At 37.1% G+C, this 14,610-nt stretch overlaps 1 protein-coding gene and 1 long non-coding RNA gene across 2 annotated transcripts; one reads left to right on the top strand and one right to left on the bottom strand.

Moving 5' to 3' along the window:
* Positions 1 to 2,073: 2,073 nt before the first annotated feature.
* On the bottom strand, positions 2,074 to 12,926 carry LOC121508888 (E3 ubiquitin/ISG15 ligase TRIM25-like). Its single transcript, XM_041786020.1, has 10 exons — positions 12,857 to 12,926; positions 12,548 to 12,728; positions 11,665 to 12,280; positions 10,125 to 10,220; positions 9,770 to 10,003; positions 7,119 to 7,287; positions 6,395 to 6,454; positions 4,897 to 5,082; positions 3,407 to 3,442; positions 2,074 to 2,694 (listed from the first exon to the last, which is right to left on the bottom strand). The coding sequence occupies exons 3-10, from the start codon at positions 12,259 to 12,261 to the stop codon at positions 2,552 to 2,554; spliced, it is 1,521 nt and encodes a 506-aa protein (XP_041641954.1). The 5' UTR covers positions 12,262 to 12,280; positions 12,548 to 12,728; positions 12,857 to 12,926; the 3' UTR covers positions 2,074 to 2,551.
* Positions 12,927 to 12,936: 10 nt separating this feature from the next.
* LOC121508889 lies at positions 12,937 to 13,267 on the top strand. The gene is made up of 2 exons (XR_005991831.1): positions 12,937 to 13,072; positions 13,173 to 13,267. It is a non-coding gene; the product is annotated as an uncharacterized LOC121508889 (long non-coding RNA).
* The last annotated feature ends 1,343 nt before the right edge of the window (positions 13,268 to 14,610 follow it).

The raw sequence follows: 14,610 nt of genomic DNA, 5'->3' as shown, positions 1-14,610 counted from the left end.
GTATGTGCTACATAAATACAGCTCACAAGGTATCTGCCAATTGGGAAAGCGACTTTCACAGGAGTGTCTTGAAATGAGATTTAATAATTTAGGTGTAGACATCTCATTTAAGACATTCTACAGCTTTCTACTTATTAAAGCATTGTGGGCATTCATTTTTTGTGTATTACCTAAATAGGGATGAACAATATTATCAGCCTGATATCAACATCGGCAGACACCAATGTATAGATATTCTGCGATTATTTACAACCAATATATCTGGCTGTGAATATCAACATATATTGACTGTAAATTTTGGCCATATATACGAATAGGTTTGTGGAGTTTTAGGTTGGACCAACAGACCAATGTCAATCAAAGTCATTTTCTTTGTTCATGCTCATTCCTTACACTTTAAAGAGATTCTGAAGGACTTAGGTTTGTTTCTTCATGCTTCAACTTTAAAGTGTGTTCAAAAGACTGCAGTTTTAGGTCTGAAATACTTATTTAAACATTGTATTGGCTGTAGGAATCTGACAATATCAGTAAAAATCCAAAATTGTGCACCCTTAATCCTCAAATATGATATTTATGTGAACCTGTTTAATGGTGCTTAGCGCTCAAGTCAAAACTAGCTCTAGCCAAACACAGCCAACTGTGTGGGAGGTTTACACTATTCTTAAGATACATAACCCTATGGAAGCCCATCTCCATCTCATAAAAAATAAAGAAATGTGAAAGTTAAGTAATTATATATTTTTCGTAAATTAAAAATCAGAAGCCAAGTCATTTTAACCCATTTGTTCTTGGTGTAAATGGCCATAAAATGGTCAATTTTGAGTAATTCAAACCATTTTTTATGGCACCAGGTGCTACAAAACAAACTTTCAGGAAAAGCCAATGACTGATAGACTTTAAAATTGTATCAGTACCAAGTTAGAAACAATTAAAGAACAGCCTGGTTAAATTTTATTTTATCCCTCTCCCCTGCTTTGATGCTCAGTTTGGACTTCAATGCTTAATCTTGATCATAGCTACATGCCTAAATGTATACGCTGCTGCCATGTGGTTGGCTTATTATATATATTTAATTAGCAGTTGAACAGGCATGTCAAATGAAGTGGTCATTTTTTTCTTAACAGGCCTATATTTACTCTTCCACCTCACTTGGTTCAGAGTCGGTAAAAGTAAAATCTATTGTACTCAAGTAAAAGTACAGTTGCCTTGGTTAAAATGTACTTAAAGTTCCTGTATAGTGATTTTAGGTTTTTAGTATCAAGGGACACTGTTATGAACCATCAGGCCAAATTTCAGTCATGAAAAACCTCTCTGAGTTTATGAACTCAAGCTTCAATATCATGAAAAATGAGGCGGTAAAATCTGCTTTAGGATGGTGTAGGCTTGTCCGTTGAATGAACCAAAGCCACACCAACTCAACATCACTTCTCAGTAGGGACATAAATCTCCAACCAGGTTGTTCAGGTGAAGTCACACCTTAATAATAAACTGAAATGCAACAGCTGTTTTGTGATGTGGAGTCGTATACTGATCGTCATTTGCAGTCAAAGCCAAACAGGCATGTTTCATGACACTGAAAGCTGGAAGTCTTTGATTTTTCTTACTCAGAAATGGATGCTTTTTAAAATGTAATAAAGTGCAATACTTCCCCCTAAAATATACTTAAAAATATGGATTCCAAATTGAGTAAAGGTAATTACTTTCCACCTCTGCCTGGCTGCTAGTGTGCTGAAGACCATAGCTTATTTTCTGGTTACTACTGAAGTGACCTGACTGTGTTGTTGTTATGAACCCTCCTCATTAATCACTGTTGCTTTATTCAATCATTTAGTCAAAGTAGAAAAAAGGCCATTAATGCAGACTGAATTTGGCACTAATTTTGCTCCTTTCTGCACAAATCCATTTATTATCATTTAACATATTTAAATATGCTTATTTCATTGCTGTTAAGCTTTTGTTAAAAATAGAGACTCTTAAGGCTGATAGGAGTGTGCAAAAAAATGACCAGGTTTGACCACCTAAGAGGAAGCCTTATGTCGCCCCTGCTCTAAAGGAAGTACAAGTATACTGTCAGAGGGAAAACATGCTTTTATTGTGCACAATCATATTCATATAGCAGAAAAGACAGTTTGGTAAAGCTGTTACAACTGGTCACAGAGAAAATGGATTTGATTGAACTGAATGTAATGAAGTGATCTTTTGAATTTGAAGACATTCCCATAAATATTTTATATACAATTACTGCGTCTTTGTGTTTTAATCTGATCATTTGAATGAAGAATATCAGCTCAGATAAACTGCTGTTATCCTTCATCAAAGACCCTAGCTTCTTTCTAGAAGATAACAATCACAATGAAGAAACTCTGTTCTAATTTTACAATCTTTCTTTTGCAATGAAACATGCCGAGATGTCCTTTTGAGGCAATTCCAAGAACCACACTTGATTAATCATTTACAGACAAATGTGAGTATGCAACCACCAGATCACTCACCAACATGTGATAGACTGATAGCCCTTCACCCACAGGAGCACAAACATCTGCTACTGCTTTTACTTATTTTTGTGAGGCTGTGGATGGCCTTTAGTGGGTTTCCCTGATGAAGGGTGGCTTTTCTGATGGTCTTTTTTTGTGGAATCAGACCCTTTGGTAGTCGGTTTACCCCCACCTTGTGCGCTAGGAGGTCTGTCTTGTTCTGGAAACAAAAAAACAAATTATATTATTCAATTATTGTAATTTAATCAGTTGTTTAACTGATCCTCACAAATACAACAGTGTAAGCGTATGATTTTATCTACAGTTAAGCCACAGTTATAGAAATATTCTTCAGCTGTCAAACATCTTGGCACACAGGTAGTTCAGGATCTGCAAGGAAGTAAGCTGAGTTTTTTTCTGGAATGTTCTCTGTTAGAATGACTCATTTATCAAACTTTTTTTTTTAAACACACTGCAAACTGGCTTGGCCCTCTTAACTACAGCTAAAGTACTTTAATACTCTGGATAAATCTGCACAAACTAACACAAATTAAAAAGTGCTCCAATTTAAACAAATTTAAAATGTTAGTGTGTGTTTATCAAGTGTGTTTGTGAGGAAATTCAGAAAAGCCATTCAGTGATGAGCACAGAAAATAGATGTTTTTTAAAGTGCAATTTTGCCAACAAACAAACTAAAAAGTAAGCATTAAAAATCTTTGTTTGCTATCACCAAAGCCTCGAAATATCCAGTTTAATTTCAATATTAAATATTTCTTTATATAGTGATGTATTAAATATATTTTTGGTTGACATATCGTGATTTATCGAAGAAATACACTAACCTATCTAAGACATGGTGTAAAAGAAAACAAATATTAAACGTTCATGTAAACTGAGAAATAGAAATAGAAATAGAGAGGTGTGTGACATACTGTGGAACGGCTTGTGACCGGGATCACTTTTCTTGTCTGCAACAGGAAGAATCAAAGAGAACACGTGAAACACAAGGAAAAAAAGTACAGTATCAGCTGAATTTTATCCCCAATGCAAACATGGTGGAGAATGTAAAAAGTGACAAAGCATTTCCATATCATAGTATGCCATAGCAAGGTTTGCCAAAATACATTATTTCACTTGAATGACATCAACAACCTCAGAAACATACTCTATATGGACAAAAATATTTGGCCACACCTGATAAGTATTAGATCCAGGTGCTTCAATATGAACCGTTGCCACACGTGTATAAAATTAAGCACCTAGCCATGAAGTCTCCATTTGGGAACATTGCAAAACAAAATGGGTCATTCTGAGGAGCTCAGTGGCTTCAAGCATTGCACTGTGATGCAATAAGACGGTATGGGAAATTTCATCCCTGCTGGGAATTCCAGTCAACTGTAAGCAATATTATTAGAAAGTGTAAGCATTTTGGAACAACAGTGATGGAGCAGAAGACCATGTCAAAATTACAGAATGACTGTTAAGGTACATGGTGCATAAAGTCAACAACGCTCTGCTGATTTCATAGCTGAAGAGTTCTGAACTTCCACTGGTATTAATGTAAGCACAAAAACTGTGCAGTGGGAGCTTCATGGAACAGGTTTCCATGACTGATTAGCTGCATACAAGCCTCACATCATCAAGTCCAATACCAAGGGTGGGGGGAAAGAATCACACTTCTGGCAGTCACATGGGTGAGTCTCGGTTGGGCAGATGGCTTGTGAACTTTACCTGCCTGACTGCATTGTGCCAGCTGTGAAGTTTGGTAGAGAGGGGTTAATAGTAGGGGGCTGTAGGGTTGGCCTTCTCATTCAACATTAGTGCATGACCTCTTAAATGCTCTACAGAATGAATTGGCACAAATTACCACGGAAACACTCCAAAATCTTGTGGAGAGCCTTGAAAGACTGGAAGCTATTAAAGATGCAAATAGGGGGCAACTCCAACATCATCACAGTGCCTGTTGGTGTAACAGTCAAGCTTCTAAATACTTTTCTCCATTTAGTGAATCTCAAAATTTTTTTGGAAAGTTAAACAGAATGCAAGTTTTGGCTGCCGTTTCACACTTTTGCTGCCTTCTTCAGGACTACTTCATGAACTTGCTGATGGGCTTTGTCCTGTGTACAGCTGATATCGTTTTCTTTGACTTTTTTTCATGACATTCCTGAAAATCTGAAGTCTGGACAATCCTGAAAGCTTAGTTTAATCGGATGACTACTGAGTTTTGTTGTTTATTTGTGTGTGTTGTTGGTGGGCTGGTTGATTGATTTAATAAATCATGATAAATGAATAAGTCATTGGATACATGCTTAGTTTAATGTGGGGAATTTTCTACTGATCACATTGTCTTATGGATTGCAGTGATCAATAGATCTGTGCACTAATTTGATATCTCAGGTGTGTTTGCACGTTAATGTCTTACTTGTCTTTTGTCCTCCTTTAAAAGGAGGACCCTTATGAGGACCAGTGGACTGTGCATGCTGGTGTGGATTCCAGCCTGCTTGTGGACTGTGAATGTAAACCGGCACAGGAACTGGTTGATAGATCGGCTGGATGGCTGGATGACCTGGACTGTGGGACCTTGGTGGATTCCTTTGCTCTGAAGAATCTGGTAGTTTTTCAAAGAGAGAGATTGAATTGAAACATTTTTATTATTGAGCCCAAAATTCCCTTTCACATTGTAAAGATATGTGTGATTCAATCTAGTTTTTCATCTTTTTTTTTTTTTAACATATTACATATGTGGTAAAATGATGATTGTTCTTTCTCCACAAATACATTCAAGTACGCAAAAAACACAAATGCAGCAACAAACTGGGAGTTTAAAAAGCTAATCTATGCACAGATATGTATATGAGCATTAATCAAACTAGGGCTTTTCCAGACTTTTTCCATGGTAAATGCTCCACTCTGGGATATCTCAGTGAATTTTCTATGAACTAGATCAGTGGTTCTGAACTGGTCTAGCCTAAGGATCCACCACCACCTTGATGTCAAACTGCAACCCACAATTTCTGAAAAATATTCATCATTAAAATTCATTCAGTGAAATAACAAAACAAAGGTGCTTCATAGTGGTAACTTAAATTTAGTTGTTTTCTAGAAGTGTGAAAAAACAGCTCTCTTTTCCAAGATGATTTAAATAAAATGAGAACTCAAAAATAAATCACCATAATGCTCTTGTTCTGATGGCAGTAAGAAGTAAAATAAAAATCAATATATAAAGCTTGGGGCTTTTGTACATCGTGGACTTTTCCCCCCAGGCCAACAGTTGTGATCTACTGCAAACAGCTTCGTGATCCACTTTTGGGTCCTAAACCACCAGTTGACAAACACTACTCTAGAGTCAGACGTGACAGTCCCTAACCCAGCACTTATGATCAATAATTTTGACATTTAAAAAGTTGAAAAGATAAGTTTAAGTGCTCTAAATCTGAGAAAAGTAAATTTATTAGATCAAAAAGGTCAAAACATGAAATTGAAAAATATTGTTTTTTAAAGGTAAACATACTAGAAAGAAGTCAAAACCATGACTTTAAAAGGTTAAAATATGAAAATGTTTTTGTGAGTCTAAAAGGTCAAACTATGGGATTATGGAGTCAAAGTTTAGAGTTGAAAATATGAGGTAAATTACAAAATAGTTGGTTAAAAAGGTCAAAATATGACTTAAAAATTAGAATTATGACTCTTAAATCTCAAATTATTATATGAGAAGTTGAAATGCTCAAAGTATAAAATTAAAAGTCAAAATCCTAAGTTTGAGTCCTGATTGTAAGATGCTAAATTGTCTCAATGACAATCTAGTCACAATTTTAAAAGCCTTGCAGGGCCTTGATCCTGATCTTCCACAGAAATCATGAGACATGGTTCTGATATTTTATAGTTTTTCTGCGTTATGTTTTTAATAGAGATGAACATACCAGATTCAGGTCCAGCCCTGGCTGAGCTTTCAGATCCTGAGACAGGCACTGCTTTTTCATCTGTAAGGTAAATAGTGAATGTAAAACATTATTTAAATGCACATTCGTTCTTTTTGTCTCTTATACCAATCATCATTTAAATAATTTACATCAGGGGTGGGCAACTGGTGGCCCAGGGGCCACATGCAGCCCTCCATGTCACTCAGTGCAGCCCCAAAGTCCATTTTAATCCCAATTAGTTATTATCTTGAAGGAATCATTTTGAAAATCTGCCATGAAAACATAAGAAAAATATAAACAGGATTACTTGGAAAAAATACCCATTAACTATCAGATGTGTCAGAGCGCATCTGTAGAGAACTTATTTAATCAGTGAGATGGAAAAGTGGACAGCTTTTATGGATATCCAAAAAATGTTGAATTTTTGGAAAAAAAACAGGACTAGAACATAAACACCAGCCCTGTGTTGTATCGTTTCCACTGAAATGACTGCGTCAAGTACTTGGTGCATCAGCCAAGCTCACTGTCAGGCTGTTAACACATTAAAGAGTTGTAAAGGTTATTGCATCCTGTTATCAGGCTGCACAGTGAAAGATTATGACCTGTAAATGAGGCTGTGCAATGATGACAAAGTCAATATTTTCAAATGTAGAGTTACAGTAAGGCTATGTATCATCTGGTCCAAAAAAGCAGTACTTTTCTTTATGCATTTAAATGTCCCCACCTGGTTTAAGGGTCAGCAGTCTGGCTTCAACAGGCTGTTTAAGGATCTCAGTCAAATACTCCTTCAGCTCTGCAGCAAAGGCCTGAGTTGCAGTTACCTTCTTGGAATCCAGGGTGATTCGAGGGGGGTGTGGGTCAAAGTTTACAACCCTTGGCAAGTCATATGAGGCCTGTGAGGAAAAACAGGAAGAAACACCAAAGTTTGGTACAACATGGCTCTAGCACATGTGGGGTGTGGTATCCTGTCGGTATCAGTATCTTTCCTTTTTTCTGAAGACTAAAAAAAAAAAACCCAGAAAAGTAGACAAATTAAATACTTCAGTGCCAACATGCTGTGTCTGCAAGTTAAATTAATTAAATAAAACATGTCTTAATTAGCAACTTATTTGCTAATCCCATTAAATATTGCAATAGCTGCCATTCAATTTTCAATAAAGGAGGATGGCTGTTTGCTCAAGGTAGATGAAAAAATGTACAAGTGCGTAGGGTGCTATTGAAAAACTGGAAGAAAATGTTATGCACACTGGGAGATGAGGCTCTCTAACATTAAATCACCCTAACAGTGCTGGACAGGCAAGAAAATTTGGCCTTGGCATTTTTTTGCTTGTACGGCCCCTCACAACCAGTTAATTATGAGATAACTTCAAACTAGGGATGCACAATACTATCGATATGGGTAGATATTTGAGCTTTTATTTACAACCAATATTGTAGAGATGGGCCGAATTCATTCTAATATTGGTACCAGGTCTGATAGTTACATTTTCATATCTTACATTGAACCAAGACGCCAATCTACATCAATGGTCCAAATTCTGACATCTTCACTGGGCTGTGAATGCACCCCATGGCGTTTCGTTAACAGTGCTGCCGTTAGCATAGCAGAATGCTATGTAACGGACAACCACTCAGTCTCAGTCCAGTAATCATCATATTTCACTCTGACTCTAAAAAGCAGTCAGATAACAACCCATCACTTGTTTGTGTCTGTGTGATGACAGTAATGAGGTAAAAGGTTTGTTCTCTCCTCCAGAAGTGTGATGTCTGTAATAACAGCAATATGAAGCGAGTGCTCATCTCCGTAGGCCTGTCTAGGGCTTTATTAACAGCTGGCACAAGACAGTCCATCTGTTCATATTACAACAGCTTAAACAACTGTTTGAATGTGCTTTTTTAACTCATGACTTACTCTTTTTAAGTCCATAATGATTCAGAGAAGCAGCTGTAAAGAGTGACAGTGAGGTTGACTGTAAACATATCAGCTCCTTCTAAAGCAAGGTTAAATGATAAATGCGATACTTTCAGAAAATCATTCACAGTTTAAAGTCCTAACTTGTTGTTTTCCTCAAGTGCTGTTATTGTGAATGCCCACATCAAGAAATTAAGTGTTTTTATTTTTTTAAATATTCACATTTGTCGCATCCTACTGCAATAGTTCCTAGATATATCCTGTTTAGCTGAAATATTGTTTTACTTATGTAAAGAGGGTTTTTTGGTAGATATTCATAGATATAGATGTATAGATATATACATTTCTTTTTTTATACAGTAATGCATTTTCATTTTAATTATTCAGTTTTCTGCAGTAGCCCTGTGGTGATGTTTATAGTTGTTGCTGCGGTGTTAACAGCAAACTGCAGTTTGAAATAATGAATTGAAAACATTACATTTGTTGCTGCTGCCTATTTCCATGTGAAGCCGACATAAAGTTAAAATGCATTTATTGGGGGTAAAATTAAGTTTTATGAAAATTTTAAATATTTTTTGGCCTTTGAATAAGAAATACTGTTTCAAGTTTACAAGAGCTTTGCGTAACCTTACGTATAATACCACCAAAAACAATTATATTAATCATGATTTTAAAAAGTATCTGGGTTTAGCTCTGCAGGTAGAGTGGGCACCCACATACAGACCCAGTAATCCTAAACGAACTGGTCTCAGGATCAATTCATGGTCTCTAAGCTGTTTGTTGCATGTCTTCCCCCACTCTCCCTCCATGTTTCCTGTCTCTATTCGACTGTCAAGTCTAAATAAAGGTAGAAAAGTCCCCCTAAAATAAGAAAAATGAATAAAAAATACCAGAATTTATTGGTAGTGGAAAATATTTGTCAGAATAAGTTAGCAGTGTTTTCGGCAAGACCAAATGACCTTATTTAACTGAAGTCTTTACTTTATTCATCATCATCCCTTACACTTCAAAATCTGTTTTATTGAGTGAAATTTCTTTGTTTATTCATCCTCAAACTTTAAATTGTGTGTTTTACAAACTGGAGCTGTAGGTCTAAACTCCATTCAAATACTGGTATCAGTGTTCGTATAGGCTTAAATTATTTTGGAATTATCAGAAATTGGCGAAAATCCTATATCATATATCCCTACTGTAAACACTATCCTTTTGTCCCCTATAATTCACAGATCTACATTTTATCCCCAAAACTATTACAAAGTGCCATACACACACCTGTCTGTGTGCATATTCCCCCTTTCACTTAATCTCAGGGGACAATTTGATAATAACTCCCTTCACAGATTTACTCAGACAGCCATAAATATTAGTCATTCTGTGGTCAACAGTGTTAATGATAATTTAAATTTTAAGAGTTAACATTGGCTGGAAAATCCATCATTCTATCTGGAATATCGTCATCTCACCTTTAGAAATGCCAGAGTTTGGGACTGACTCAGCAGACTGCTTATATCTCCTTTGGCTTTTCTCATCTTCTCAGCGTTCTCAGTAAACCTCTTTGTGAAGTCCTGTAGTTTCATCTGACCCATCTCCAGCTCACGGTCCACCTCATGCTGGGCCTCCCGTTCCTCTGCGGCCAGCAAATCCCTCATCTGCTGATACATGCCTGCCAATGAAATCTTTCTCTTGGCTGATGCATCCTACACCAGGGAGACAACAGGAGCCATAGATAAATGCAGGGGTGAGTGGACAAGAAGTAACCCATCATGGTCTCTATTTAATGCTAGTGGAATTGTTTTCTTTGAAGTTGTGAAGAGTTACCTTTAATTTGCTCTGTGTGTCCTTCATTTGAAGCAAAACCACCTCAGTCCTCTCAATCTTCTCATCCAGCAAATTAAGCTTCTCTTGGAAGTTGGACTGCAAAAGTATATAAAAGAAGCTGAAACTAACAGCTGGCCTTTTATTCCTTCAAGACTAGCACTGCTGCCACTCCCCTGTCTGTACAGTATATATACAGTGCATTCAGAAAATATTCAGACCCCTTCACTTTTTCATTTTTGTAAAGTTGCAGCTTGATGTTACAGCTGGAAAAATTTGTCGGTTTGAAGTTTGTAAAAGATGCTGAATGAAAGCCAAACAGGACGTCATGCGTTTTGCACTGAGGAGAGGCTGTGCCCCATCTCCACACAGGATCTCTGAAGCTCCATCAGACTGACCATCAGGTTCTTGGTCACCTCTCTTACTAAAGCACTTCTCCCCTTATTGCTCAGTTTGGCCGGATCACCAGCTCTTGGAAGAGTCTTGTGCCAAACATCTTCCATTTTGTCAAGATTTTTTTTTATTAAATACAGAGACCTTTCAGTAAATAATTCCCTTATTTTGTGAAATATGTGCATAAAATCTTCTAATATTGATCCAGGCTCCAATATCAATTCAAAATTGTATTGTGGCAGATTTTGTGATATTGTAAAATTGATCATTGCCCAGAATATCAATATTGTATCCTAGCATGATGAAACAGGTGGTTTACACTTCCACCACTGAGTGTAGATTAATGAGAATTAAAATTTTTTTTGCATAAGCTCAACACAAACCGACACAGTGGAAACAGCCGGCAGGATTGTCTTTTTATGTAAGATTATCTTCTTACACAAGATATGCATCCAGACATTCACAACGCGCACAGCCAATGCGCTTAATTTAGTCTTTTTGCCATCAGTTTTACCAGTATCCAACATCATCTGTTCATAACCCTGTTTGTTATTATTATTTAATTTTGTGCCATTTGTCCTCAATGTTTTTGTGCCACTGGTTTCATCTTATTTCACTAATAAAGGACAAAATAAGGTAAAATACAAAATGATGAGCATCTTGAGAGGCTTATCACTGAGCAAGGCAAATAACCTGGAACTTTAAGAGCTGATATTCCCATCTTTAAAGCATGTGCCAGTATGCATTGCATCTACAAAACCAATCCAATCTGGATGAAGGAATCCCAGAAAACCTCTGTATGCATTCTGAGCAATAGGATATATATAAAAAAAACATTTCAGTGCAAAAGGAAGTTAACCACTTGGTATCTGAATGCCCCCTTCCTGGTAATGCATTGTTTGAACAGGGTCTCTGATGATTCCATAAAAATCAAGGATTTTTCTGGCTTTGAAAAGTTTAAAATTTGTAACAATTTACATATGTTAAGTCATTAAGTATGTTATCCTCCATTTCATCAGGTTGCTATAAAGTTTTACTTGTCACAGCCAAACCTTGTATTTTCTGCCACTTTTATTCCTTGCATAAAACCAGAAAATCTACACCATGGTAAGTGACTGTCTGTATTGTGCCAATAATGTCAAAGACTAACCTCCTTCTGGCTCCTCTGCTCCTCTGGAGAAATGAAGGGGCAGCCTTTGTGGACCTGCTGCAGGCAGAGGCTGCAGATTGGACGTCCATGTTCGCTGCAGAAGAACTCTATCAGCTTGTGGTGGTCAGCACAGACACGCTCAGACATGTCCTCAGGCTCACATAACTGGTGGACACTAAACTTTGGATTTTCCCTGTGAGGTTGCAGGTGCTCCTCACAGAAAGAGGCCATGCAGGTGAGGCAGGTCTTAGACGCTTCTGCCTCCATACAGGTATCACAACGTATGACATCCTCTTTCTTCTCATCTTTGCTCTCCTCAACCACCTGGTTGGCTTCGATTTTGTTGGACTCCAAGTTGAAGGTCTTCACAACAGTGCTGAGGACAGTGTTTTTCTTCAGCTCAGGTTTGGTGGGAAAAAGGGTCCGACACTGAGGACAGCTATAGGAGTCCTTCCAGTGGGACAGCAGGCAGTCCTGGCAGAAGTTGTGTCCGCATGGGAGGGTCACTGGACAGTCAAAAGTGCTCAGGCAGATGCTGCAGGTCAGCTCGTCCTCCAGACTCATGAGAGAAAACTGACCCTGATCCACATCGGCCATGATGTCTGCTGGAGTGAGGCTGCCAAGGAGAAATGAAACCTAACTCTTCAAGTGCGTAGAAACCCAGTGAAGCCTTTATATGTGAGCCAATCTCCATAATTAAAGCCATAACAAATGAAAAATGATACACAGACCAAAAATATTCTCAACAGTAAGTTATTTGGACACACTTGTGTCCAAATAAGAGAAGGCAGAATAGTTTACAGTCTGGAATAAATGCATAAACAACTGTAAGGAAACAGGATTTCGACCTAAACACTTAATAACTCCTTTTATCATGACATACCTTTTATGAAAGTGCAACAAACTCTAGATGACTCGCAGAATTACAAGCTGGAACTGTGTGCAAAGCTCGTGACCAAGACAAAGGCACAGTTCTCTCCCCTCCCACAAGCTATGGGTGTGTTTCTCTCTCTCTCTCTCTCTCTGCTCTGTTTGTGTATGTGTGAATGTGCATGTAAATCCATCTGCAAAATATTAGCACAATATATGAAAGCCTACACAGGAAAATTTGGTGAGTAATTTTTCCAGAGAAAAACATATTTTACTCAAAAATAGTAAAATGTCCTCTTTATTGAGTAACCATATTTATTACCAGCCACCACGAGAGTTGGAATAAAAACACAGAGTAGATTCTGCAGGAGTAATACTTTAACAACATCCACTTAAGTTCCAGCTCAGCTGTCATCACTCATGGACGGTCACAGCTGCAGCTCATTAGGTGTCCCAGCTGCAGATAATCCTTGGCAATCAAGATCTCCTCACCTGGTGATGAACCTTTAGACACCTTTGTACTACAGCTTCTAGTCAGGTAACTCCACTTCAACCTTTGATAGTCTAGTGATTTTTTCAGTGAGGTTTTTTTTTTCTTTTTTGCCTTGTCTAATTCAATTTGTCTTCTTTTTCTGCAGTATCTCTGTCTGTCTACCAGAGCTATTTTCAACCACCAGCCAGTACACTCACCATCATTTGCACAATTGTTGTAAAATAAACTTCTTTAACTTTGCCACCTTGTCTCATTCTCTGCTCATGAGTTCTTGTCATATGTTCATCACAATTGTTTCTGTAATATAAGAACATTATGTCTAATATATATAGGCAAAAACACCTACTTTGTTGTTACGCCATTTATAGGTGAAAAGGCAGAATTATCTATTTAGAGGAAAAGGTAGCTCTATATAAAGAGGAAGATCAGTCCGTTTAGAGTAAGATACAGCTCTATAAAACCAATACCCAATTCTGTATTGAGTAGAAATTCTTCTGTAATGAGTAGAAACATTTCTATAAGGAATGAAAAACAGTTCTGAAAGGACTAAATATAACTGTACTGAGAAAAAACAGCTTTATAATGAATAAACTATGGTCTGTATCACTCTGTAGTTAGTACAATTGCTGTATGGTTGTTTTTTATTTTGTTCATTGTGGAGTACCTAATCATCATTCAGAGTTAAATAAAAACTCTTTTTCGAGTAAAAACAACTCTGAAAACATTACTCTGCAAGCAGAGTAAGTTTTACTCTAAACAGACTGGGACCAAATGTTATATTTTTCAGAGTAAAATTTGATTCAATTTGAGTAAAATTTACTCAGGTAAATTTACTGTGTATAAAGACATTAACTCATAACAACATACTGAGTGATGTTTTAATGGATTATTCTGTGAGTCCCAGAGTCAGGACAGACTCAGCTATTTATCAATGATGTCATTGGGAAGTGACGCAGAAAGAAAGCAGGACTTCAGTTCTCTAATTAAGGATTTTATCCCCCTCAAAGCCAGACGCTTCTTTAAAAAGGCAGGAATGCAAGCAGTGTGTGTTTTAGTGTAATATTCTTCTGGTTATGCTGTTGTGTGTTGTATCAGTTTTATATTAGACACTGATGCACCCTGGCAGGTGAATTGAAGAGGTAAAGCATTCACACTTATCTGTAAATGTGTGTGTGTGTGGTATTATGTGTGAGAGAGATTGCTAAAGGCTTGTGAGGCTGGTGCGTTCCTTTTGGTGATGTAGTTTATATTTAAGACAGCATATGTTTTTCTATGGGCTAAATAAATATGACAAATAATGCCGCAGCATCTTAAAGTTAGTTGTAACCATTTTTGCACCTACATGATGTGTGTTTAACCCACCATCCTGAAATGATAAACACTTTTAAAAAAGATACCGAGAAATAAAAAAACTTGTAGCTTTTTTTTTTTTTTTTAACTGGCCATGCTGAACCAAAATATTCATGTATGATGCTACTTGTTGACCACATAAATTCTGTGCAACTGAAATAGTACTTAAGTTAAATGATTTTCTAGTCACAGAGCCCACTACATATATTGTGTCTCCCTCTAGTGGACAAATG

Source organism: Cheilinus undulatus, linkage group 4 (assembly GCF_018320785.1).
Source record: "Cheilinus undulatus linkage group 4, ASM1832078v1, whole genome shotgun sequence".
In the NCBI taxonomy this organism is placed as follows: domain Eukaryota; kingdom Metazoa; phylum Chordata; class Actinopteri; order Labriformes; family Labridae; genus Cheilinus; species Cheilinus undulatus.
Note: the sequence above shows the minus strand (reverse complement) of the source record. Positions and strands in the feature narration are given on the sequence as shown.